This window comes from Jatropha curcas, chromosome 8 (assembly GCF_041381405.1).
Source record: "Jatropha curcas cultivar XTBG-Jc1 chromosome 8, XTBG_Jcur_1.0, whole genome shotgun sequence".
NCBI lineage: Eukaryota > Viridiplantae > Streptophyta > Magnoliopsida > Malpighiales > Euphorbiaceae > Jatropha > Jatropha curcas.
The window spans coordinates 3,037,763-3,062,144 of record NC_143158.1 but is presented as its reverse complement, the minus strand read 5'-3'; the positions used below and the strand labels follow the sequence as shown (position 1 = coordinate 3,062,144).

Genomic DNA, 24,382 nt, shown 5'->3' with positions numbered 1-24,382 from the left:
TTTTAAATGCATATTTTTTATATATATGTTTGTATGTGCAAATTCATATATTTTTAATTTTATAAAATTAGTAATATTTTTATTTTTGATTTAGTGATAATTAATATGGTGAAATAATGCTGTAATAGGTTATTTGATATCATCTATTGTAAATTAGTGATATTTGTAAATCATGATTCATTCACATCTGATCCAAGAAAGTAATTCATATGCAAGCCTTAGACATTATTTTTCATATACAATTAATTATTCTCTATGTTGATTCTTATTTGTAAAAGTTGTTTTCCAAAATTATTTATGAAATTAGGGATAATTAATTAATTTTTTTAGCTTACCTTAATTACTGGAAAAAAAAAATCTTAAATGAAGGACTAAAAATAGATACTAGAATTATTCTTATTTATCCATAACTATGACATACTTAAAAAAGAATTATTCTTATTTAATCACCCACATGGAAACTTGTAAATTGAAATTAAATAGATAAATGCTTGAATCACTATTGTCGAACGACAGGTGGTTTGCTTGTCGCTTGTGGGTAAAAAGGTCAACATTTAAGATTGAGGATAGGAGCATTGCAAAAAGAAATGGGCAACTGCAAATCAAAGAAATGCAAGACCAAGTTGAATATATAAGAGAAATTAAAGCTTTTCTAATTTTATTAATTTATGAACAATTTTGGGTACATCTCCATGCAAAATTTTAAATCCCTAACAAAAACCAACCTAATTAGCCCAAAACTACAAAAGTTTCATCTTGTTAACACAAAGCCTCCACAGCTAGACTATTCTCAACACCTTCCTCACAATTTGTGCATCCAAATACATCTGCAGAAACTTTAATTGCACAAGTCTCCTTCCCAACGCATGCCTGCAAAATTATGGTTCAAACAATTTAATTAAGAATTAGGTATATATCCACTTAACTCAATTTCAATTAACAAAACTAATTACCTTTTGGGCAATTGATAAAGCATCTTTAGACCCTTCACAACTGCCTTTCTCAAAGGAGCCATTACTAGTCCTTTGAGGATCACCAAAACTAGCAAACTGGATTGCTGAAATGGGTTTTCCATAGCATGAAAGCTCTATTGTGTCTCCTTCATTGCCTCTCCCACTTACTTTTCCAACTGTAACTGTTTGGAGAGTTATAAAAAATGGACTTCCACCAAACTCCTCGAAGAGAACCAGTGTATTGGTAGCATTGGGATCATTTTTCAGGAAAGATCGAGGAATATGATACCTTTATATATACCAAATTAAATTAATAACAAAAATTTAGAAACCATAACCAGAGAGTTAATACAATACTCACACTCTTTGGCTAGGTTTACCACAATTGGTGAGACATTTGTTATTGTTGTATGCCCCTCTATAGTCACATTTCTCTGTACAGTCATCGTCGTCTGCAAGAATACTTGGCCAATATCTCCCAATGCTGTAACCATTTACCCAAGCCAATCCCTTTTCCATGCCAAGCATATCCAATACAACTGGATCGTTTCCAGAGGGAGTTTTGAAAGTGCCCTGAAATGTTTTAACCAACACAAGTATAATTAGTTCATAAGTTTTAAAATCAGATAATAGTTTTTTTACATAAATTAATATGCATACCTTGTACCAAGTCATCATCGTGAAAAAAGGAAGATCTTTATCCTGCCATTTGAAAGTTTCAGGTAAATTCAAATTGTACATTATATTATTGTCCACGACAGTCTGGTTCAATCCCTGCAATCCAACCCTATATGTCCAATTTCCAGAAGATAAGTCCTTAATAATTGTCTCATCATTTTTGCGTCCAACCAACTCTACTGGCCCTGGAATTCCAGTTGGTCCCAAGTCGAATCTTGCACCGTAATTCTGAAAGAAAACAATAGAAAATCAATTAACTATAACTCATTTCTGTTAATTAACACTCCATTAATATAAACACACTAATGTCTGTACCTGTAAACCAACTGTCGAACTGAGTATAGTAATCAAGTTTCTTCCTTGTTTCAACTTGATACTCTTTTCAAAGAGATCATTTTTCCTCCACTGAGAACCTGATAAAAATAAATAATAATAATAATAATAAATTATAAGCTGTTTTCTAATTATGGTATTTATACATAATAATGCTTGTTATTTATGCAAGTACGTACCAACAATTTCTCCATTGACAAATGCATGCAGAACGTGGCCAGTACCATTAATTCGAAGAGACATATCATCAGTCCAAATGGGATCATCTTTCTTAAGATCCACACTGTTAATTGTCAAATAAATCAAATCATTCAATTAGTAATATATAATGCTAAGGTTATCCAATTAATGACAAACTTGAAATTAATTACCTGGTCATATGCCAAAGATAATCACTAGAATCATTAAAAATTTTCTGATCAAGAAGTTGGTCTGCAGAAAAATCGCCACTGCCCAAGACAATGGTTGAGTTAACGTCTTCTGGCCTCCATGACCAGTCAAAAAATGAAGTCGTCTTTTGATTCACCATCGTTGTAGTTTGAGTTGTCACCTATATAGACATACTTAAAGATTAAATAACAGACTATTTATTTTCTTCCAAGAAGATGTAATATTCATAAATAAGTAGATTACCTTGGCTGTATTATATGCTACATTTTTGCAATCAGGAAGAATACTGACAGACCATGCAGGAATTTTGTATTCTAAGTATTGAAACACAATGGTAGCATCTGTTGTGCTATTTGCATTGCTCAAAAAGCAACTTGACCCTTTCTCAGATGCATAAATTGTTGCCTGCAAATTCAAAAATAAAACATTTATAATTAATTATATAAAATAGGGTGATTGATTAATTGTATAATCTCCAATTACACCAATAATACTTACAGTGACTGCATTGTCATAATTTATTGTGGAAATGTCTCCATGGGTAAGAGTATATTCCATGGAGTGCAAAACAGCATGGAGCTGCTTCAAATGGCCATATTTTGGTTGATTCAAATTTCCTGTTAAGAATTTCAACATAAATATATTAATGACAGAAACAAAATAAATAAATAAAAGCTGAAAGATACATTCCTACCATATTCATTAAGGGGCGCATCATAATCATAAGAAGTAGTAATATATGGACCACCAGCTGTTCTTCCAAAATTAGTCCCACCATGATACTAAAAAAACCAAGAAGTAATTAAAAAAATAAAATTCTATAAATTAGAATTTAATCCTAATGATAATTTAATTAAATACTAACCATGTAGTAGTTTTGTAATGTGCCTCCAGTTTGGAAAAATCTAGCAACAGCAAAAGCAAGATCCTCAGCAGTCCTGTGTGGATCTTTACCACCCCAACCCTTAAACCAACCAGTCCAATTCTCAGTCCACATTTTTGGGCTATTGGGATTATTGGGTGTGAATTGATCACAGTACCATCCATTACAAGTGTTGATCTGATAAGAAATATGGTGCAGTTGGTTAATTAAAGCATTTGAATTGTTCAATTAATAAAACAAAATCATAATTAGTTAATTTAGATAAATGTGTATATACCATTGGCTGGGGAGCATCATCTTGTTGGCACATAATCCATGGAACTCCAATGTCAAGCGAATTAGCCATATTTGCACACCAATTAATGTATGCTTTTCCACCAGCTCCATATGCAGACATTATATTCCCATACTCATTCTCAATCTGTTCATAATTTGTAAAACTTGTCATAATAATTAAATGGAAAGAAAAAAAAAAAAAATACAAGTTTATATATATATATATATACACATATATACCTGTGCAAGAATGATAGGACCTCCTTGTGATGCAAAGAGTTGCTGTTGTTTGGCCAATAATACTATTTCCTCTGTAAAACCTTGCATCTCATCCTAAAGAAGGGAAATAGTAATACGTTATAAAAATGTAAGTGATAAGGGTAAAACTAAATGATCTTAATTAACGTGAACATTACCATAAACACTTCATTTGCCGTGCGAAACTGGATGCCAGGCCTGTTGTGCAACCATACAGGAAAACCTCTAATAATAAGAAAATAAAACGTTAGTTACGTATAAATAAAAACTAAACAAACATTCAATTTATATGGATTCTTGGTTACCCATAATTCCATTCAGCACAAACATATGGTCCAATCCGAAGAATTGCGAAGAGTCCCTCAGCTTGAATTGCTTTGATGAACCGGAAAAGATCAAGATTACCAGTAAAATCATATTTGCGACGTTCTGGTTCATGAGCATTCCAGAACACATATGTTTCAATGGCATCCAAACCACCTTCCTTAGCTTTCTTTATCAGGTCTGGCCACATCTGAAAAAAGAGAATTTAAGGTATATCAAGAACAAAGAAGCTACATTATATTAGCATAGGGAATAAAATTTAACCAAAGAAAGATTACCTCAGGCGTGCTTCTTGGATAATGAATGGAACCTGATATCAAAATTCTACGTGTGCCATTGATTTTAATGGCTCTTCCGTCATGCGTAACAGTTGTAGCTGATGAAAGAACCAGAAAAGAGAAGCAAATGCAAATTGCATAAAGAAAATTTGCAGAAGCCATAGATAGTTAAGTTGATGTTTTGATGAGTAGAGTAACAAACTTGTACGCATTTTATAGTAGCATGAGAGATTAACAACATTTCCTATCTTTAAGTTGATATAATCCAAAATCCTTTTAACAGCTTCACATCTGAAACATGATTTGGAGTTTAGCACTTGAAAAAAAGAAAAAAAAAATGTTACATTTGACCCTTTTATGATAAAATCGTAACTGATTTCATCTTCAATATTTTAAGAACAAACAAAATCTTAACATTCGCATGTATAATTCAAGAGACGACAGGTCGTCCATCAAAAACAATGTCAGTGAACGACGGTCGTCTCAGGAGAAACAACTGTGAAATATTATTATTGACCGCCATAAGGTCATTTTAAAAATTCCAGACCAATCTGCTATATATTGCATTACACATGAAGAAGCTTAATTGATGATTTATGATTCTTGGGCTGAATAGTGTTAATAAAGCCCATGATATTTTAGAAGTCTTTGGCGATATAACAAAATAATAATTAAATGATATTATTAATTGCAAACCACGGATGAAGTACATAAATACATTAACTTATTATTTATACAATTACTTATTTGGCATTCCAAAGCATATATTATAAATATTTAATATATTATAAATAAAAGAAATAATTGCATTAACATATATTAATATTTAAATGTCATTTGTTTTCCTTTCAAAGTTTATCATATGCCCCCAGATTTGCTAGGGAGCAAGGTGGTTTCACGTCCATCCAAATGAAACAATTCAGTTCATTGAATAAGAGGCTGTCTTTGTCATTCCAATTAATGAACAATTTGATAAATATAATTTTTAAAATTTACAAATTTAATATTTTAAAAATGCAATTGATCTAATTAATTAATTTTTTCTCCAAATTTTTTTTTTTGAAAAAAAAAAATTTAAACCCTGAAATAAGGAGAGAAATATTAAAAAGTGAGGGTCAGCATCTTGTACACCTCACATGATATTACAAGTCATAAAGAAAATTAATAATAAAAGATAGGTTTTCCTAATAAAAAGAGGAATTGAAGGTACGTGTCAATATCTTGATAGATGATATTCTCCACTAAAAATAGGAAATAAAGAAATCATTATCATTTGCAAGCCGGTCCGACCTAATTGGATTAATTCGGGTCGTGGCTTGAACCAAATCATGAAAACCACAAATCCTACATATGCAAACATTAAAAAATGGGTCCCTTTGCTTTTGTTGTGGCCTGTGATTACTAGTTTTGTAACCTACAACCTAGGGTATCCCACATTATATCATATACTCACATAGTTTTTTATTCACCCCAAATTCCCTAAATGCCCCTTAATAATTGCACTACATAATACAATAATGTATCACCTTTATTATGTAAAACTTAATTATGATTCACCTTTCCTTTTTCTTTTAACTGTTTTCTCCCACTTTTTTCAGTATTTTTCTTTTTTTTTTTTAAAAAAAAAAAATCTTGTAATCTTTGTAGCAAAAAAAAAAAATAATAATATTCCCTCTCTTTTCACAAGATTTGCAAAACTAAAAAAAAAAAAAATATTCTTCTACAATATATTCCTATAAGATTTATAATAAATACACCTATTATTTATTTTATCGATGCAGAAATTTATATAAAAATAATTATTTTCTTAAAAAGTATATGAAAAGAAAAGGAGAATAACTAGTTTTTTTTTTAAAGAGATACAAAGGTCACGTATTATTTAATATAATTCAAATAAAATTTAAACATATTATTTTTTTACCTAAAATAATTAAAAATAAATTTTAAAAATTAATACTAATTCTTTTAATTCTTTCTATTATAAGTTAAAGGCTCGATTACAAAAGTAATAAAATTTTGTGCAAATTTTGTAAAAGAAATAGAAGATGAGAAATAGTCAAGTGGAGGAGCAAAGGGTAATTCACTCGGAAAAACCCACTAGAGTGGGCAAAGAGCATGTCATTTTCAATGCCAAAAGCATGGGCCTTCAATTCAGTGGGCTCATCCAACTTCCTGGTGGTCTAAGTAATTATTGCTTACTCAAAATTGCATAAGATCTTGACACGTTCATCGATCTGGACGGCAGTAAGCGACTTTGGAATCTTTTTGTACTCATCACGGGACCACATCCCAATAAGAGGTCCCAATCATTGGATGTGGACATGATAAAATAATGGGCCCACCTTGATAGGCAACATTTTTATAATTATTATTTTATTACTTAATAATTAAAAATAATGGTGAAATTAATAATAATATAAGCTTTTTTTTAGCAATCAATAATCACATAAGTCCAAAAACCTGAGGGCTAAGTGCACCAACTCCACAATAAATTCAAGACAGACACTTCCTATAGGTTATATCATTCTGCAATTGCAGAGAGATTTATTTTTATATTTCATTTCATTTCATCTCATCTTCTTCATACACAAATACAAATATTATAGCCATGCTGGGCAAGAGAACTCATCCAATGATGGGAAGATTATCGGAATTATTGGTTTCCGGCAACCGTGCAGGATTCTTGGAAATTGGTACTACCCCAAGTCCAAGAAGCCCATTAGAGTATAAAATTCAATCACCAAGAGGGTTAAAGAACTATTACGATATTGGTGGAGTTGGATTAGGAATTGTTGCTGCTCTTGAGAAGTCTACTTGCGATGGAGGACATGAAATATTAGCAAAGTATGCAATTTGCAGTGCAAATATGAACATGAACAGGTCAGATCCTATACCAGTCAATTCTGGTAAGAAATGTGAGAGATATTCTTATTGTAAAGAAAGAGAAAGGGATCAGAGTTTGGAGAATTTTACGTATGTAACCAGCCATGGACCAGATAATAAGTCCTTGACAAAATTGTATTATGATGATCATGGAAATCATAGAATTGGGTTTCATGTTATTAAGGAAGCGCTGCCATTGCCGCCACCGCCGGCGGCTAAATTTTCCGATGGCGATGTTTCCAGCTTGTATCCAACCTCAGATTTTCTTAGTTCATGCCACTTGTGCAAGAAAAAGCTCCATGGGAGAGATATATATATGTACAGGTAATTAATATTATATCTTTCTTTGTTTTCAAGATTGATTTATATATAAATATTGGAGCTTTTAGAATTAATTATAGTGTTGGAATAAATATTGTTACAGAGGAGAGAAAGCATTCTGTAGCGTAGAATGCCGGTCGAGGCAGATGATGATAGATGAGAGGAAAGAACAGTGCAGATCAGAAATTGCAAGATCTGCAGATGTTTCAAGCTCACCATACACAACAAGTCCTATCTTCTCTACTGGAATTCTTGCCATTTAGCGTTAGAAAACCATATAACTACGGTTAAAACTCTATTATATATAGCAATAACATCTATTATATACATGACAACTTATCTTCTCAATATTCAGAAAAAAAAGAAAGAAACAATTTTTGTTCGGGAATTAGGATTGCAGGGAAAATTATGAATATGAAAATGGATTTTTACCTTTTTTTTTAAAAAAAAAAAAATGTAATTATTATATTGAGAAAATAATTGTAATTGCGGTATATGATTAAGTACTGGTCAGAATTTTACAATTATGATATTATGAAGGATGATTTATCGTTTTGTAACAATTCAATCAACGCCACTATATTTATTATTTGCATATGAAAACAAAAAATAAAAGAAAGAAAGAAAGAAAAAACAAAAGCATCTGTCCATTTGGTCACTAAAGTAGGACCGGACGGACCAATCTGTGATGGATGACAGCCCCTAAAATAATTAAAGTCAATTTTGGCATCTCTCATGCATGATGGGATGATATGATAGGCATAAATTGAATTTTAATGCAATTATAATTATATTTATTATTATGAAAATAAATATATTATTTCCAATTACTTAATGAATGCAACAAAATTAATTGGAGACTGACTCGCAGTTGTTGGATATTATCATGTATATTATCATGTAAAGTTCTGTCTTTTAACTGACATCGGGAGAGAGAGAAATTTAGGACCCATCTTCACAAAAAGCACATAAAGAAAGATGATGGTTTTTTTATTTCTTTCCTGTCAAAATTTCTGTTCCTTTTTCCTGTAAAAACAAACAATGCTTTCTTGAACATATGTCGATTACGTATAATGAAGACTTACATTGAAGATTGAATTGATGCGTTGAGGTCATAATAAACATATAAAAGCTGCTCTATAATTGTTTCAAATTGCTTTTTTCTAATAACTTTAAGCAATGAAGCTTTCAATACAAAATGACAACTTTAAGCTCAATGACGAAGGAGCTTATAGTCTGTTAGCTTATAATTAGCATCAGCTTTTGACAGTATTGGTTTGCCTTTGTCCTGTTTGTCATTTCCCAGCACTTCTATCGTAAATGCTATAATACAGACATGAAACAACATACATTATCGCAAATGGACCACCAAGTTCCAGAGTTGTTTCTCTGACTGTTAACGTCATGAAAGAAAATAAAAGGTGCAGAGGTAACACTTTGGTGCAACAGAAGCAAATATTTATTCAGGTTAAACAGAATGCAACTACAAAATAGATAAAATAAATTAAGGAAAATTTTTTTTACGTGGTTGGACATAAGCCTATTCCAGGAGCAAATGGGAGCAAAATTCACTAATAAAATGAAGAATTACAAAATACAAATGGGAAATAACAGTCAAAACCTGAACTCAAAATCACCCAAAAGCTCACAATTCTCTCTCTTAAAATTGGACCGGCAATGGGAAATGAGCCAACACCATTGGCTATTGTCGGTGACGCTAATGGGCTTGAAAAAATCTATTTCTGTGCTGCTTCAAAATTCAAGGCAAAATATCAAATCCATTCGGAGATCAAACTGAAAATGTTTATTGTAAAATTGCTATTGCTCTGCAATTGTTGTAAGTTGTAAATTCACTTGCTTCTGCAGTTTGATCTCTAAATGAACGAGTTCAAATGAAAACACACCATTCAGTCTCTATCCCTCTGCACATTCCTCTTGAACTTGGCCATCTGCATCAGAAAGAGATCCGACAAATACTTGATATAATTAAAGTCGGACAACATTTAAATGCAGTAGGCGTTGAAACAGGCAACCTCACCAGCAAGAGCGACGGCCAAGTTGGCTTGAGCATCAGCTTCAGAGTTAAATTCCTGTGAAACACAGAAGACTAGGTCAGGGTACTAGAATGATCCAACAAAGCCAAAGAAGCATTAGCACTGGATTACAGACTTTCAACTAAGAACTGCTCTTTCTACTTTTATGTTACTATGAGAAAGTGGGCAGTTATGATGAGTCAAATTAGCTTATATAGAAAAGCATTCTGGCAAGTTATTAGATTAGCAAATAGAAGCAAGTTCTTCAACACAAGATATAGATCACAGTCACAAAAGTACAATTATAATGAACAGCACAAACCCTTAGGACATGGCTGATCTGAAAAGAAATAAACTTGTCTTTAAGCTTTTTGACCTGCTCATATAGTTTGGCCATGTCTTTGTGTTTGACCTTCCATGAACCCTGAATCTGTTCCATACTTTTCCATGTGAGAATCGAAAATATGATATCAAAACACACCTAGGATTATCCATGATAAAATAAAAGATCATCCACTAGATAACAAATGCAACATGAACTGAACAGCTGAACATGGATTCTGAGCTTTTTCACCCATGAATCAGATTGGAGCGAATTATTCTTTTTTTACAAACTTACAAGTCCAAGCCAAAGAAAGAAAAGGGCAGTTTGATAATATTCCAAATGCTTCCTCATTAATCTGAGTTGGGACTAGGATACAGACTTGAAGAAATTATGGCATTATCCCCACATGAATTGTGGTCCAAAATCTAGCAGATGCACTGGCTTTGCCTTGTTATTTTTGACAAGGAAAGAAAAGAAAAAACATGCATTGAACTTGAAACTATGAAAAGACTATGCAATCATAAAACCAAGCAAATCCCCCAGTCCATTGTATCCTATCCTCCCCCACCCTCAATCCTAACCCCCAGGGGAGAAAGGTAAGAGATAAAGAAACAAAGATATGCATGCAGCATTCTGTACATTGATAACTATTCAATCTCAAGCGAAACTTCAACAAGAAAAAGAATATATATATATATATATATATATAATATACATGATATAGAAAATATACACAGACAGACACACATATATATACACGCACAACACCGGATATAAGAAAACTGGGAAGTAGGAGAGGAGGATGCAGATAAAAAGGCAGAACCAACCTGAGAACAGATGAGTTTGGAGTCACCTTGCACACAGATTTTCGTATAGCCTTTTTTAAGAGCATATTTCAATCCTAAAATCACAGCTCTATATTCAGCCACATTACATGTGACTGTACCCAACCCTTCTCGCAATCTGCAGATCTTTATGAATTGGAGGTTTAATGAGATTGAACCACTAACAGAAGACAAGATGATATAGGAAAAGCCATAATGGATACCACACTGCCATCAGTAGTCCGCAATAGAGCTCCTGCACCAGCTGGTCCAGGATTGCCTCTTGAAGCACCATCAAACTCGAGAATACAGGACTGCTGCAAATAAAGTATCACGTTTGTTATTGTTTCCCAAATTCACAATGTCCTTTTACATATACAATTAAAATCATTCATCAACTAATCCTCACAAGACTTACTCAAGAGTAACTCTTTCACTATCTATAGTATCAACTCGTAACAAATGATAAGCTAGAAATAAAGATACATTTGCATCCATCATGCTTCAATATGACATCTGCATGCATAACCATGATACAGTACCTGAGCCTCACTTTGATTATCCAATTTGACGTGCTTTCTCAAGGGATCAGTTAAACTAGATGTTGATCCATCTGCTTCCTGCGATGCAATAAACATGCATCTAAATGAAGTGCATACATAAAATGATTACGAAAAGGGAATAGCCTGCCAATAGAATTTGCAAACTGAAGTTATCAAAGCTAAGTCATGTCATATACCCACAAAACATTGCAGGATCACATTTCATGGAAGTTTTTAACTGCCATACACACATACAGAAAGACAGAAAATGAGGAGAAAAAGATGATCAAGTTCGTTTCCAGTGGAAAGAAACAATATAAGGTGATGTTATATTCTGCATAAGTGCATTTTCACACTTATATAATGATTCTACATTTCAGAGAAAGATGAAACTCTAAACTGACCACGGTCTGCAATTCCACTAATTGATGTGATCTCTTCTTTGTTGTTGCATCCAGCACACATGAGTCTCCTCTGGAAGAAGTGGGTTGCTGCAATAATATATTGAGTAAAACTTCCTATCATACAGGTCAACTATTAGATCTTATTCAAGCACCATGGATAGGCAAAAGAGCATGAAAAGATTTCAATAAAAAAAAAAAATTGGTCGTCCTTGCCTACCAAAGAAAATGATTTAGCATTCACACCAATTAATATGTCAACTTACCTGAAAAGGACAAGGTAAAAGCGTCCCGAAAAGGTCCTCTTTCAAATCCTCAGCTCTGATTGTGTACAAAGCATTCTGGAGCCCACGAGAAACAAGATACTGCTTAGTGTCCTTAGGTAAAGCATACCCTTTGTATACACTGACAGGAGGATCCCATACCTAGGAGAATAGAAAGGTTTAAACATTTTTTAAACTCATCTAAAGTCACATTTTTATCCAACAAAAGGAACTGCATTAGAATGTCATACAGTTCTATAGCATTGCTCTTAATAGTAAAACACAAGAAACAGTGAAAAACCAATTGTTTAGGATGGGCATTTTACTGGTGTCTGCCTTTAAATGGCACTAACCAATTAATAAAGAGTTACATATAGTAGCATCCAAAATGTCCTAGTTGGATACAAGAAAAGAAAATAATTCAAAAGCAACTTAAAACCACAAAAAGTAAATGTGAAAACTACATCATTAATAGGTTGTTTGAGACAAAAGCATTCTATAAAATTTTATGGAATTCACTCCCAATCCACACAAAACATGCTTGTTAATCTAAAAAAGAAAATTCATTTGGCAATTCTATCTTTAATAACCATGGAATTTAACATACTTGCGCCATTGTCAAATTCTATGAAATTCAAGTAATTTGCAGACAAATTCTTAAAAAGCATCAAGTTTTGAAATTATTCAAAGATAAAAGATCAAAAGAATACCGATGATCCAACTTGAGCCTGGCAATCAGCGAAACTCTTATAAACGCCAACAACGTCGCCTTTCCGCACAACAAAGAAAGCGTCTTTCTCTATCTCTGGCTCCATAACTGCTGGCTCAAGATTCGATTCCTTCTTGCGTGAAGCTCTTACACTACCTTTTGTAGAGGAATAGCACTGAATACGAAATCTAGGCAACACAGGTTCCGAATTGATTATTTTAATACCAGTTTGCTCAAAGCTTCTTTTCCACAAGGGAGTAGAACACTGATGAGAAGCACTCGTCGAGACGCTATGGGTCGCCCTTCCAAATACAGCCGCAGTGTACAAAGAAACACGTGATAAGCAGCTCATAACAATTTGCTCTTCTTTGGAAGAGCAATAAATTCTATTAAAATTGCTTAATTTACAATACACTAATTCAATGTTGCAAAAATCTTTGAGGAGAGTAGAGCTGCAGAGGAGATGTGGATGAGAGGAGGATAGACATTTGGGTATGTGCGGTTAATGGGTTATTCGAGAGTCTGCTCCTCTTAGGATTTGGTTATCGAAGAGATGGGGTGTCCTTCAAATCTTTTGCTGTTAGAAACCAGACCTAAAGAAGAAATTTGTAATCCGAAGAATTCCAGAATGTATGCGTTTTTTTAACTTCATTTTCTAAATCGATGATTATTGTTGATTTCAGAAATCAAAATTAATTTGTTAACTTTGTAATCTTAGTCATACTGTTGATAAAAAAAATTAAAACAGAAATGATAAAAAGCCTTTGTCGATCCGGTTAAACTTTATGGTAATTTACTTCGCATTTATATCTCAAACAATCAAAAAATATTTCAAACACTTTCTTTCCTTCATTATACACAAACACAATGATGAAAAATTACCATAACTAGAAAAACAGAAAAGTTGATGATGAAAAATCCGCAGGCAAGAGAAAAAGGCAATGTTCTTTCCCAAATAAAACTATAAAAGCAAATACTTGTTTTCATCATATCATAACCTAGTACAAGAAAGCAACCGAGACTCTATCGCATACACATACAAAGCAGAATATGTAACATAATAACCATCCTACAGTTTTTCAAATATTTTATTCCTCACTACCAGGGTTCATGAGGGTTTCTGATAACACTATATTAGTGATAGTACATAATCTGCTGGCTTGTAGCAACATTAGGGAATCCGGCGTCATATATTGCTTGACTAGATCCCACAGCACCCATTCCCATGACGGCCTGCTTAAGGGCATGCTGACTTTGTGGAAGCATGAGGGCTTGAGCACCAGCCATTTTGCTCAATGCCATTTGCCGCTCATAGGCTGCAAGCTCAACAGCTGAAAGGCCAGGCATATGTCCAGCAGCTGGGGGAGGAAGAGGGGTAGAGCTTGTTCCTGGTGGAGTGGGTTTACTTCCCCACGAGCACTGAAATATTAAATTATCGGACAAGTCATATCCAATCTCTCAGAACGTTCCAAATATAAATGCATCGGGCAAAAAAGATGCCAGAAACACCATGCACACCACTACAGATTTATGACAGAACAATAACACACTTCAATAAATAAAATAAAATAAAATAAAAAAACATCAATGAAATGGTACCCCAATTTCCTATTGAAAATTCACCTTAATAGGTTTGCCACGTAGAAAACGAGCATTTCCCATCTGAATAGCAAGAGCTGCTTCAGTATGTGTACTGTATCTCACAAAACCAAAACCTTTATCTCGTTGCACCCGCACATCTTCAATAGTTCCTACACCAAGTGCATGGAAATGCTGATGAAGATCTGCAGAACTAACCTGCAAATTATATTTTCATGAGAAAGAAACACCCATAAAATTTTCAGTAGCATTTTTTTCTGCAGAGGACAATGGTATTTCCTGACAATGGCATTTACCCGTTAACATTTGCATTAAAAGATGAAACACTTTGATTTCATGTAACAATTCTATCAAGTCTACTAAAATCAAAAAAATTCATATATCAGCATTAGGAACGTTGTGATGGAAGATTTTAGGATATTTATTTATTTACAAAACTCCATCTAGTTATCATGCCAAATCCACAAGCAAACCTATTATCTAGGCAAAGTTATAAATTCTGTCAAAAAGGCTTTCATTAATGCCCTGAATTTAATCCAGTCCTGAAGCCACCAAACAGCATTTAACTACAGTACAACTTTTTCTCCTTTACATGAACAGGCCTAATATGGTCCGCACCATGAATGCACCACTGGAACCCGAGTATAAAAATTGCATTCACCAGTAATTGCAAGATAAAGAAGAATTCTTGCCTCGGGAGCAAGGTTGCCAACATAAACAGTGGTATACTGAGGATTATTCTCTGGCGCATCATCATTCTTTTCTTGGCCGTCTTCTGCAATGAGCAAAAGCATCATCTAAGCCCTAGCATTTAGAAGATACATGCAATGGAATAATGGCATATGTCCCATTAATACAAGCAAAAGAGACCAACAATAACATCAGTGATACCACTAAACTGAAAAGAACTATAGCCCATGGAAGCATATGTTAACAAGTGTACGTAGAAAAACCAACTCTTAAGAACCAAGCACTTATATTATGTGATTTAAAACGAAAATTTGCATGTTGAACACTGCAAAAAGCCAGTAGATTGTTGCAATCCATGAGGCAGAAAAAATATAGATCACAATCTAAAAGTAATATCAAAAACATAAAGGAATAGAAACCACCATTGCAAAGGCCAAATTCAACAATTCATCCTTATTCCTTCAGCTTGAAAAGCGCTGATTTCTCTAACAACTCAGGTACCAAAATTATTGCACATAAACATAGCAATTGAGAGAAACTTCATAAATCAACAACATTACTAATATCCTACGACAAGAACTTAAAATTTCATATTGATCGATACCAGATGTTCCATTTGTTAGCTCTACGACACTTTTGGCGTCAGAACTCTGCTTGTCATCATTGGCATTAGCACCTTTCGTGGCCCAGTTACACCGAATTTGTCTGCTTCCAAGCCACTTTCCTGTAATATCAAAAACAAAACACTATTATATGACAAGAAAAATGGAGGAAGTACACCCAACAAGAAATGAATTGTATGCATACGACCGAATAGACATAAGACATTCTAATGCCTGTGCAGGTATCAGTATGTAAATGACATAGTTCATGATAAGACCGAAGCTCCCACAAACATGCCTCTCCAATGTCATTATAGCAAGCTAGGCATATGCATATAGCACAACACCCATAAAGAACTTTGAGGAATCCAAACAAGTCATTTGCCATGCTGTCATACACTATATTTTTTCTCGCAGTTAGCCATGTCATAATAGCTTTGTAGAGTACCATATTTGATTTGCAAATAAATATATCGAAAGTTTCATAGTGTTCCATTCCCATCAGAAAATTTCCAACTTCCTTGTCCCATCCTGCTGTAAATTCTATTATTATGGTTCTTAAAACAGTAAAGAAATTATATATATATGCAGCATCCTATAAAATGATAGGACAAAAGGACATATATAGCACAACAAAACAAGAAAACAAAGCAATCATACCAGTTAAGTCATTTATTGCGCTCTGGGCATCCTGGACATGTTAAAAATATAAATTAGAGGTACAACATAAAAATGGAGAATACAACTATTCACAAAAGGACAAACCAAAATATGTCATTGAACCAATTCTGCACCTGTTGACTCCTGAAAGAAACAAACCCAAAACCCCTTGAGCGCCCAGTCTTCTGGTCCCACATAACCTTTGCATCTCTGCAACCAATGTACAGATCAGTCTAGCCTCCAAATGATCTTGATTCCCAGTGTAAGATAACTAGTAAGTGTTCACAGAATAAAAATGAGAAAGGATACTCACGAACAACTCGGATACCCAGAGAAACACGCATACAGAGTAGCATCAGTAACTTCAGGGCTAAGATCACCAACAAAAATATTGAAATGACCTGCAGACAAATAAGAAAATAGTATTAGCTGTATGAAACGATAAAAGCACCATTATTGATCAAAAGATCAAATTCACCATACTAAAAAATAATTCGTAGTTAATTGCATTTAATAAACCTGATGTATCCTCTCTTTGACTACTGGCATAAGCCCAATTGACTTTAATAGGCTGTCCAAACCTATATAGAAAAGAAATGTATTAGGAAATAAGAAGTAGCTTGAATCAAAACTCAGTTCCGATTCCAACTTACAGATGCCTTCCATTAAGGGTCACGATCGCAATAGCTGCTGAACGGCGATCAAAGTAATCCACAAAACCATAGGATGACTGCATAAGTAAGAAAAAGGAGTCAAAACATCAGCAGGAAGATGGTAACAAAGACAAAAATATGCAAATTGATAAGATTAAATATGATGGTAAGATAACTTATGGCGAACAATTATTGCCAGGAAAAGACTCAGTCCAATAGTAACTATTATAGCTCTAAAAGGAGATATATAAGATTGCTATTGACCATGGAGCCCGATATGAAAAGTCATTAAGATTTGTTGCAATGGAAATAACCTTCTCTTTCCTAATCAGCTTGCATCCTTCAAGGGCTCCAGCATTTGAGAAAACCTCTTGAAGAAGGGGCTCCGTAACCTGAGGGTGGATGTTTCCCACATACCTGCAGTTTGTCATTTGGAAAAAAAAAAAAAAAATAATAGTAAACATAACTTCAAAATTATAGCCAAATAACAAGAACCCACCCACGTAAAAACACGAGAACATATAAAGCATGTCATTTAGCATCAATAGAAGTTTAAGAGGGTGAACAATTGTGCATAAATCACAGACTAATACAAACACAAACTTAAAAAGAGAGGAGAGAACACAAACACACAGCTAAAGAGAGAATAAACCTTTTAATTATTTGGACGGAAAGATATAAGATTCATTCAGTTCAGACATCAATGCTAGAATAACTAGAAATTAAAGGGAAAAAGAAAAGGCTGCAACACTCACACACTGCGGCATGAGCTTGAATCAAAGCCAGGAGGCAGATTTCCACTCAAGATAGGCTCTATCTGCAAAATAAAAATGTAAAAATAAAACAAAAAAAATTTGAAAACACTAGGCTCCTGACCAGTTGCTTGATAAAGATATTATAGGTCGTGGGAAAACATAAACTTGAAACTCTATAAAAATGATAGTGTTTACAGGATAAATACAACCATAAACAGCTGACTAATTTCAAATGACTATCCCGTGAGTAATTGAAGACAGATATTTTTTAGTGACTGAATATAGTATGGAGAAGCTCGATACCAAGGCAGCCAAAAGCAAAACCAAAGTCTTTAAATTTATAAATTTAACCATATTATCAGCTAACCACAACCTAAAATCAGTATATTAACCACTGATTCCACAAAGGCCAGCAGTCACTCAATGAAGAAATCCATTTAAGACAAAGTTCCTTATAATTATCCCAAAATTTATATAAACAAATCCAAATCAGAGCTTAAAATAACTATAAGAGATAAAAAAAAAAAAAAAAAAAAAAAAAAAAAAGAACCTGGGGAGCAGCTAGAATAGCAGCAGGATGGGGGTATTGCATCATGGCCTGTTGCCTCAACCTCTGATGCTGCATCATCTATCAAATAGAGATGCAAATTTCCACTAAAAGCGTTGTAGTTTTGATCGTGATAGTGAGAATTGAAAAACAAAAAACTCTAGGGTTAGGGTTTCAAAGAGAGGGAAAAAGAAAGAAAATGGAAAATTGAAAAACGGAAAATAAAATTTAAAAAAAAAAAAGAAAAAAGAAAAAAAAAAGGAAAAAAAAAACCCTCGAGAGGGAGGGAAAAAGATTGAGAAATTATCAGGAAACAGAGAGACCCAAACGAGGAGACGAGACTGCTTAGTTCTTCTTTATAGATGGTCTATAAAAAATTAAGGAAGGTAAGACTTGAGAAATTATCATGTGCTCTGAAGAACATGAATATTCGGGTGTGTTTTTAATCGCACGTTCAGTATCTCTTGATCACAAGAAATTTGGATATCGATTTGCCACGTATTTTTGTTGGTCCTACTACTTTTCTGAACAATGTAAGTACTTAATAATGTTTTAAGAATAAGAATATTCAATATGTCGGAGACAATACAAACATTTTACATAGTTAATACTGTATAATTCACCCTCTGTTAAAAAATTTTATGATTTTTGTCTTTAATTTTTTTTTTAAAATTATTTTTGGGATGTCCGATGGACTGAATAACATTAAGGATATATAATTTTTATATCGCGAGAGTCCGAATTGAAAATCTCATGCTCTTTACATAACTAAAAATACCAATTAATAACATTTCAATTGCTACTGTTTATGGAAGAATACTACTTTTCGGTTTTCCCTAAAAAAAAAATATTATTTTTTTGCCTCTGCAAAAAAAAAGAAAAAGAAAAAGAATAAGAATTGTCAAATCTCTTGAATATCTTAAAATTAAAATGTTTTATTTTCCTCAAAAAATTATTTTAACTTTTTAATATTATTTAATTTATAAAAAAAAGAAAAAAGAAAAAGGGAAGCGTTATATTTGTGCACGCCCTTTCTTGGCCCATATAAGTTGGGCTTCATTGCAAAATATGGGCCCCAAACTATGCCAACAAATATGCGTTGAGTAGATTTACACGTTGAAACAGGACCAGTTCAAGATGGGCTGGTTACCCAACAGTTGGCTTCATTTTACCTTTCTCCCATTCAATAATAATTGGATAAACTCTTCCACTTGTTCCTTCAAAAAATATATATTTATAGCGAAAAATAAATTATCTAAAATAGAGTGAAATAAATATGATTTGCAAAAGGCACGTATTTGATTAAAAATTATATATATAATAAAATATTAGTATATAATAGTATTCTCCAAATGAGAAGAATGGGTCAAAAATGGAATCTGAAAACACTAAAAAATCTATTAATTCACCTAACTCAAATGTGGAAAACAAAACAAGTGCTTTGACAAAGATAAAGCAAGGAGAGTGGGGCATCCACCCTAGAAATTACAATACCATCATTACCTCTGTCCAAAATAACAGTATATATTATTAATAATTTGTCATGTCTCCAATTAAGTTTTTTTTTTTTTTTATTTTAGTTAGAAATCAATAAATTGAATATCGCTAATCTGGTATGTTAGTGGCTGGTTGATTTTATCACTTATATAGTGAAAAGTGATATGTCTCGAGTTTAAGTTCTTTTTCGGACTTAAAACATTCAATGAATTAAAAAATAATAATAAATTGAAACATCACTTTGATAATAATATTCTTCAAATAAGCCGTACTATTTAATTTTTTATTAACATAAAAAAAAATACTTTTTTAAATAGGTGAATGGATAATTGGCAAAGCAGACATACGTACATATGATAAAAATTATAGTAATATTAGTACGACGTACTTGTACTAGAATTGGTCAAATAAGTCGACCCATACCCTTCAAACATAGCATGTGAAGCTTAATTAAAAATAAAAAATTAAATTATTTTTTCCATCCTGAAATACATAAATTATTAATTAATTAATTAATATACTAAGCCTAAGACATAAATAATGTGTACACATTTGTTTATAACATTTGGTGGCTTTACCCTTCTCTTTGATTTATTATGATTAATGAAAATAATAATCAGATACCTAATATGAAATCAATTTTTTAATGAACAGTCAGTTTCCGCGTTGTTCATGTTCGGAAAACGCGTGGTGTAGTATTATTATACTTTTATTATCGTATCAATCAAGTGGAACTTTTTAGTTTGTTAATGGAAAAAGTATTTATATGTCATTATCAATTACATTATTTTCTTACAAGTTTTGACACTTTATGTTAAAAAAATGAGTTGCGAAATCAAAAACCACAATAAATACCTTAAAATTGTTTTTTTTTAACAGCCACCACAAAGGCACCAACCACCATCCATCCTTGGACTTTGTTTTATTACTTAAATTTTATTATTCCAAAAAAGTAGGACCCATTTTCTGATAATCATGTAGACCAATAGAGCAGCATAGGAATAATGACATATGATGAAACTAAATCTTGATTAATTATTGACTAATTCATCTTTAGCTGTAAATCTTCTGAAATACGATCTTATCTCCTTCACTTTAAACAATGTATTTAATTTAATCTAATTTAATTTTAAATATAGTGATATCAAAATGCCTGAATTATTTGTAATTTTATAAATTTTAATGAGAGGTCCAATCCAAGCATTTAACCAAACAGATTTCTATATAGGAACTTAATAATTAATCAAATTAAAATAATCACAAGCTAAACTATTTTCTCAAAAGAGTTAATTACATGATGAACTAATAGTAAGAGATTGATAAACAGTTAGATCTAAGGTAGGCGACATAAAAGCCTTCTTTGGCTTAAAACAACCAAATGAAGAGCTCAAGAAGGAAGCAGGATTCAACCCGCCAAAAATCCAGGAAGTAGGATGATAATATAAGAGGCCTAAAACAAAATGAGATAACAGGCCTAAATTATATAAAATCTAAAAATGAATATAATTAGTAAGAATAGAGCTACTGTGCCAGGCCGAGCCACGACTTGCTTTCCGCTTCCTTGGAAGGAGCAGCAGCAGCTGAGGAGTGGCTGCTCATTGGGTATGGAGCTCTTGCAATGACCCTGTAAACAAAAATAGATAACAAATCCAATCAATCAAAACACAAATTTCTATTGTTTTGCTTCTAAATATAACACTGCTTTTCCAATTTTGTATATTTCTTTAACTAAATCAGTACAATAACATGTATTTTTTCTAAACATTTCAATCATATATTGTAATCTAATTAATTCAGTACGTTCACAACTAATTTCACACAAACAATTGGCAAGCTGACCCTTTTCCCTCTCGCACTACAGAATTTAATTGTGTATGAAACCCTACCTATCTTTTCTCTTCTCCAAAAATCGCTGAAGGGAAGCTCTCCTTGCAATTGGCAGATCTGTTGATAGTAAACCAAAGAATAAAAAATCAACAAAATCAAATAATTCTCGCAGATTATTAATACAGCAGAGTGGGTATAAAGAAGTTACCACTGGTAATAGTTTGAGGTGAAGGTTGGATATGGTCTTGAATCAGATTATTGGAGAAATTAGGAACAGAATTGGGGCCTGGACTAGAAGGGCGTGAACTGCTAGATTCAATTGTTGGTCTAGCTGCTGCATTAGGAGCAAAAACAGGAGAAACACTCTTGACTGGAGCAGAAGGAAACCGAGTGAAGTTCTGGGAACTACCTTTGCTAGCCAACTGCATAATTTCCTTAGCCTTATCAGCTGGAAAATCATTGAACACAATTACTTTTCCAGCATAGAAAATAGTCATTTGTGCAGTTTGAGGCTCTGGAGTTGCAGCCCTGTTTCCACCAGGAACACAAAAATACTAATCAGCCAAAAGGAAATTCAATACAAAGATTAACGTAAATACGAGTCATAGCAAATCAATTCACACCTTGAATCAACCTTCTTTTGTGTCTCCTCCTTCGGAGCAAAACCAGCTTGTTGAGGGAACAAGTCCATGGATCTAAAATTAGTTCGAGAAGCAGCCATTTTTCTGCTTGAAATGTCATCTTGTTTATCATTCATTGGAAATAAATTCATTGTTGTTGCTGCTGCTGTTTGATGCAACGTCTCAGGCGTGCTACCTGAAAAATATGGATAGAACGTCAAAGGAAACATTAGATTTCTACTATTTTTGAAGCTTTTAGTAAGTTTCAGCAACAGGGAAAGAAAAAGACACTTAACAAAAGATTCAAAGAAAAACCAATGGCTATTTATATGAGCTCTATTGAGTTGACTGTGAGGACGAAGTTTCTTTCTAAAAAAACATTTCCGATAACTCAGATTTGCCGCATGATATTTTCTTCCCTCTGAAAAATCTTTCGAGGAGAGAAAATAGGACCGCTTTCTTAGAATAATTATCCAATATTCGAGAATTGGTCAATTAGAAATGAGATTATTTTGGATCTAAAAGAAACTTGCAGATCTAAATTAAAGTTTCCTATATAATCTTTGGCCGTTCTATTCTAGGTGACAGAATCAACATTTCAAAAGGAAAAATGAAATTCATGCCGAACTTTAAATTGAATGAAATTCGCTTTCGAAACATTCGAAATTTGCCCGAAAACGTAATTCGAATTCAACGTAAAGAAAAAGAAAAGAAAATTTAAAACAAAAGGTAGTGTCGCATACCGTTTCCACTTCCCTCCCCATTGCATGTCATACCAAGACTGAGATCTCCAAAACTACCTCTCTCCTTCAAGTACTGACTCAACAAACTACAAGTCTGAGAGAAGTTCGACTTCTCCGGTGACCTACTCGCCTTTTGTCCGGCAAATTCAACGAATTCCGGCGAGCTAGCCATAATCCTCCGGTGAATTAAAAAAAAAAAAAAAGATGAGACAAAATCTCAAATAAAAAACAGACAAACAAACAAATCCAAAGAACAATTATCGAAATCCAATAGCTTCAAGTTAAGCCTGCATTTGCACATACATATGCGTTACAATAAATAAAGAAAGAAAGAAGGGGAGAGAGAGAAAGAGAGAGATATCTTTTGGTTGGAGGTTTGAATAATTGGGTTAAAGAAGCACGAGGAATATATGGGGCTTTTAAGCTTGTTCCTTGCAGCTTCGCGCGGAGGTTAATGTGGGTTGAATACTAGTAAATTAAATATCTTATTATTTTATATTTGAAGCACGTGTTCTTTGCTCTCTTTATTGTTTTTTCGTAAACGGCGACATTTGCGTTTCCACAAACTATAATTATATTGCCCACTTGCGTATCTTTTGGTCACGTTGCCACATTTCATTTACCGTGTTGCCTCTTGTTTTGGTTGGTGTTCGTACACGGTTATATACTTCTCCCACCCCATGACACGGAAATACCTTGTCTTCAGGTAGGTTTGCTTACCCAGTCTTTTTCTGATATTTTTGTTTTTACATTTTTTTTTACTTCTTTTTTGCTTTTCTTCATCTATTTGCTTTTTGCATTTCTCATTTTCATTAATATTTTCTATCTATATCTATATAAATATAAAAACTCAGGTAAATTTATTTATAAAAAATAATAAATTAATTTCAATATTATTTCATTAGATAACTTAAGTGAGATTGAGTAATAAACATTATTAATACTTCTAAAAAAAAACATTACCTCATTAATGTTACAAAATAACTATGGTTGCAACTATAAATTCCCATATATTTTCTAAGAATAACAATTGTGACAATTATTATTTTTATTAGGATTGAAATTATTAACTATACAGTTATGAGTACAATAATTTAATTTAAAAGTTTGTGAACCAATTGAAATTAGTGGAAAAAACTCATTTTTCTCATATATTTAAAATTTTAGAAGGAGATTTGGCCTTCATTTAAAATAAGTTTATTTTACATACTTATCTTAATTTTAAGATTCTGTTTATTTTAGAAAAATAAGTTCATATTTTTCGCATTTGAAAAATAAAAAAAAAATGAAAAATACTATTTTTATAGTTTAAGAAAGAAATTCAGCCATTTTTAGCAAGTTTAATTAATCCGGTGTGATTGTCGGGCAAACATTTCTTACCATTTTTGGGAAAAAAAAGATGAGCGAACGAGCCCAAGTCCAAGTATATTCCAGTTCCCAAACAATCTTCAGGGCACTTATTTCCACGCCTTGTTGCAGTTTAAACGGCGGTAGAAAACGGTGTTAGGTGAGGTG

At 32.9% G+C, this 24,382-nt stretch overlaps 5 protein-coding genes across 11 annotated transcripts; 1 reads left to right on the top strand and 4 right to left on the bottom strand.

Annotated features, from left to right (window-relative positions):
• Nucleotides 1–630: 630 nt before the first annotated feature.
• LOC105637996 (beta-galactosidase 15) lies at nucleotides 631–4,572 on the bottom strand. Its single transcript, XM_012221694.4, has 16 exons — nucleotides 4,374–4,572; nucleotides 4,077–4,285; nucleotides 3,930–3,996; nucleotides 3,754–3,846; nucleotides 3,515–3,658; nucleotides 3,220–3,414; nucleotides 3,049–3,136; nucleotides 2,853–2,971; nucleotides 2,598–2,759; nucleotides 2,336–2,514; nucleotides 2,144–2,247; nucleotides 1,947–2,044; nucleotides 1,614–1,859; nucleotides 1,315–1,526; nucleotides 954–1,242; nucleotides 631–870 (listed from the first exon to the last, which is right to left on the bottom strand). Exons 1-16 carry the CDS (start codon nucleotides 4,533–4,535, stop codon nucleotides 760–762), a joined length of 2,478 nt encoding a protein of 825 aa, XP_012077084.1. The 5' UTR covers nucleotides 4,536–4,572; the 3' UTR covers nucleotides 631–759.
• A 2,289-nt stretch (nucleotides 4,573–6,861) lies between these two features.
• On the top strand, nucleotides 6,862–8,140 carry LOC105637998 (FCS-Like Zinc finger 13). The gene is made up of 2 exons (XM_012221695.4): nucleotides 6,862–7,580; nucleotides 7,681–8,140. The coding sequence occupies exons 1-2, from the start codon at nucleotides 6,982–6,984 to the stop codon at nucleotides 7,838–7,840; spliced, it is 759 nt and encodes a 252-aa protein (XP_012077085.1). The 5' UTR covers nucleotides 6,862–6,981; the 3' UTR covers nucleotides 7,841–8,140.
• An 873-nt stretch (nucleotides 8,141–9,013) lies between these two features.
• Nucleotides 9,014–13,453, bottom strand: LOC105637999 (uncharacterized). 5 transcript variants are annotated; one of them, XM_089724840.1, is made up of 9 exons: nucleotides 12,676–13,453; nucleotides 11,969–12,127; nucleotides 11,706–11,819; nucleotides 11,302–11,379; nucleotides 10,984–11,076; nucleotides 10,763–10,906; nucleotides 9,987–10,040; nucleotides 9,616–9,667; nucleotides 9,014–9,526 (listed from the first exon to the last, which is right to left on the bottom strand). In XM_089724840.1, the coding sequence occupies exons 1-9, from the start codon at nucleotides 13,024–13,026 to the stop codon at nucleotides 9,492–9,494; spliced, it is 1,080 nt and encodes a 359-aa protein (XP_089580966.1). In that variant the 5' UTR covers nucleotides 13,027–13,453; the 3' UTR covers nucleotides 9,014–9,491. The 5 variants fall into 5 exon arrangements, with proteins under 5 accessions (XP_089580966.1, XP_089580964.1, XP_089580965.1 ...); XM_089724838.1 differs by having other exon boundaries at nucleotides 9,933–10,040; nucleotides 12,676–13,394; XM_089724839.1 differs by having other exon boundaries at nucleotides 9,933–10,040; nucleotides 10,984–11,073; nucleotides 12,676–13,384.
• Nucleotides 13,454–13,602: 149 nt separating this feature from the next.
• Nucleotides 13,603–18,510, bottom strand: LOC105637995 (oligouridylate-binding protein 1). 2 transcript variants are annotated; one of them, XM_012221693.4, is made up of 12 exons: nucleotides 18,184–18,504; nucleotides 17,634–17,695; nucleotides 17,193–17,295; nucleotides 16,879–16,955; nucleotides 16,745–16,806; nucleotides 16,539–16,626; nucleotides 16,360–16,435; nucleotides 16,226–16,256; nucleotides 15,568–15,687; nucleotides 14,966–15,048; nucleotides 14,298–14,471; nucleotides 13,603–14,093 (listed from the first exon to the last, which is right to left on the bottom strand). In XM_012221693.4, exons 1-12 carry the CDS (start codon nucleotides 18,259–18,261, stop codon nucleotides 13,809–13,811), a joined length of 1,239 nt encoding a protein of 412 aa, XP_012077083.1. In that variant the 5' UTR covers nucleotides 18,262–18,504; the 3' UTR covers nucleotides 13,603–13,808. The 2 variants fall into 2 exon arrangements, with proteins under 2 accessions (XP_012077083.1, XP_089580963.1); XM_089724837.1 differs by having other exon boundaries at nucleotides 14,081–14,194; nucleotides 18,184–18,510.
• Nucleotides 18,511–20,916: 2,406 nt separating this feature from the next.
• JAZ1 (jasmonate-zim-domain protein 1) lies at nucleotides 20,917–23,282 on the bottom strand. 2 transcript variants are annotated; one of them, XM_012221692.4, is made up of 5 exons: nucleotides 22,868–23,282; nucleotides 22,128–22,320; nucleotides 21,713–22,032; nucleotides 21,564–21,621; nucleotides 20,917–21,301 (listed from the first exon to the last, which is right to left on the bottom strand). In XM_012221692.4, exons 1-5 carry the CDS (start codon nucleotides 23,037–23,039, stop codon nucleotides 21,199–21,201), a joined length of 846 nt encoding a protein of 281 aa, XP_012077082.1. In that variant the 5' UTR covers nucleotides 23,040–23,282; the 3' UTR covers nucleotides 20,917–21,198. The 2 variants fall into 2 exon arrangements, with proteins under 2 accessions (XP_012077082.1, XP_089580968.1); XM_089724842.1 differs by lacking the exon at nucleotides 20,917–21,301 and having other exon boundaries at nucleotides 21,560–21,621.
• Between the last annotated feature and the right edge of the window lie 1,100 nt (nucleotides 23,283–24,382).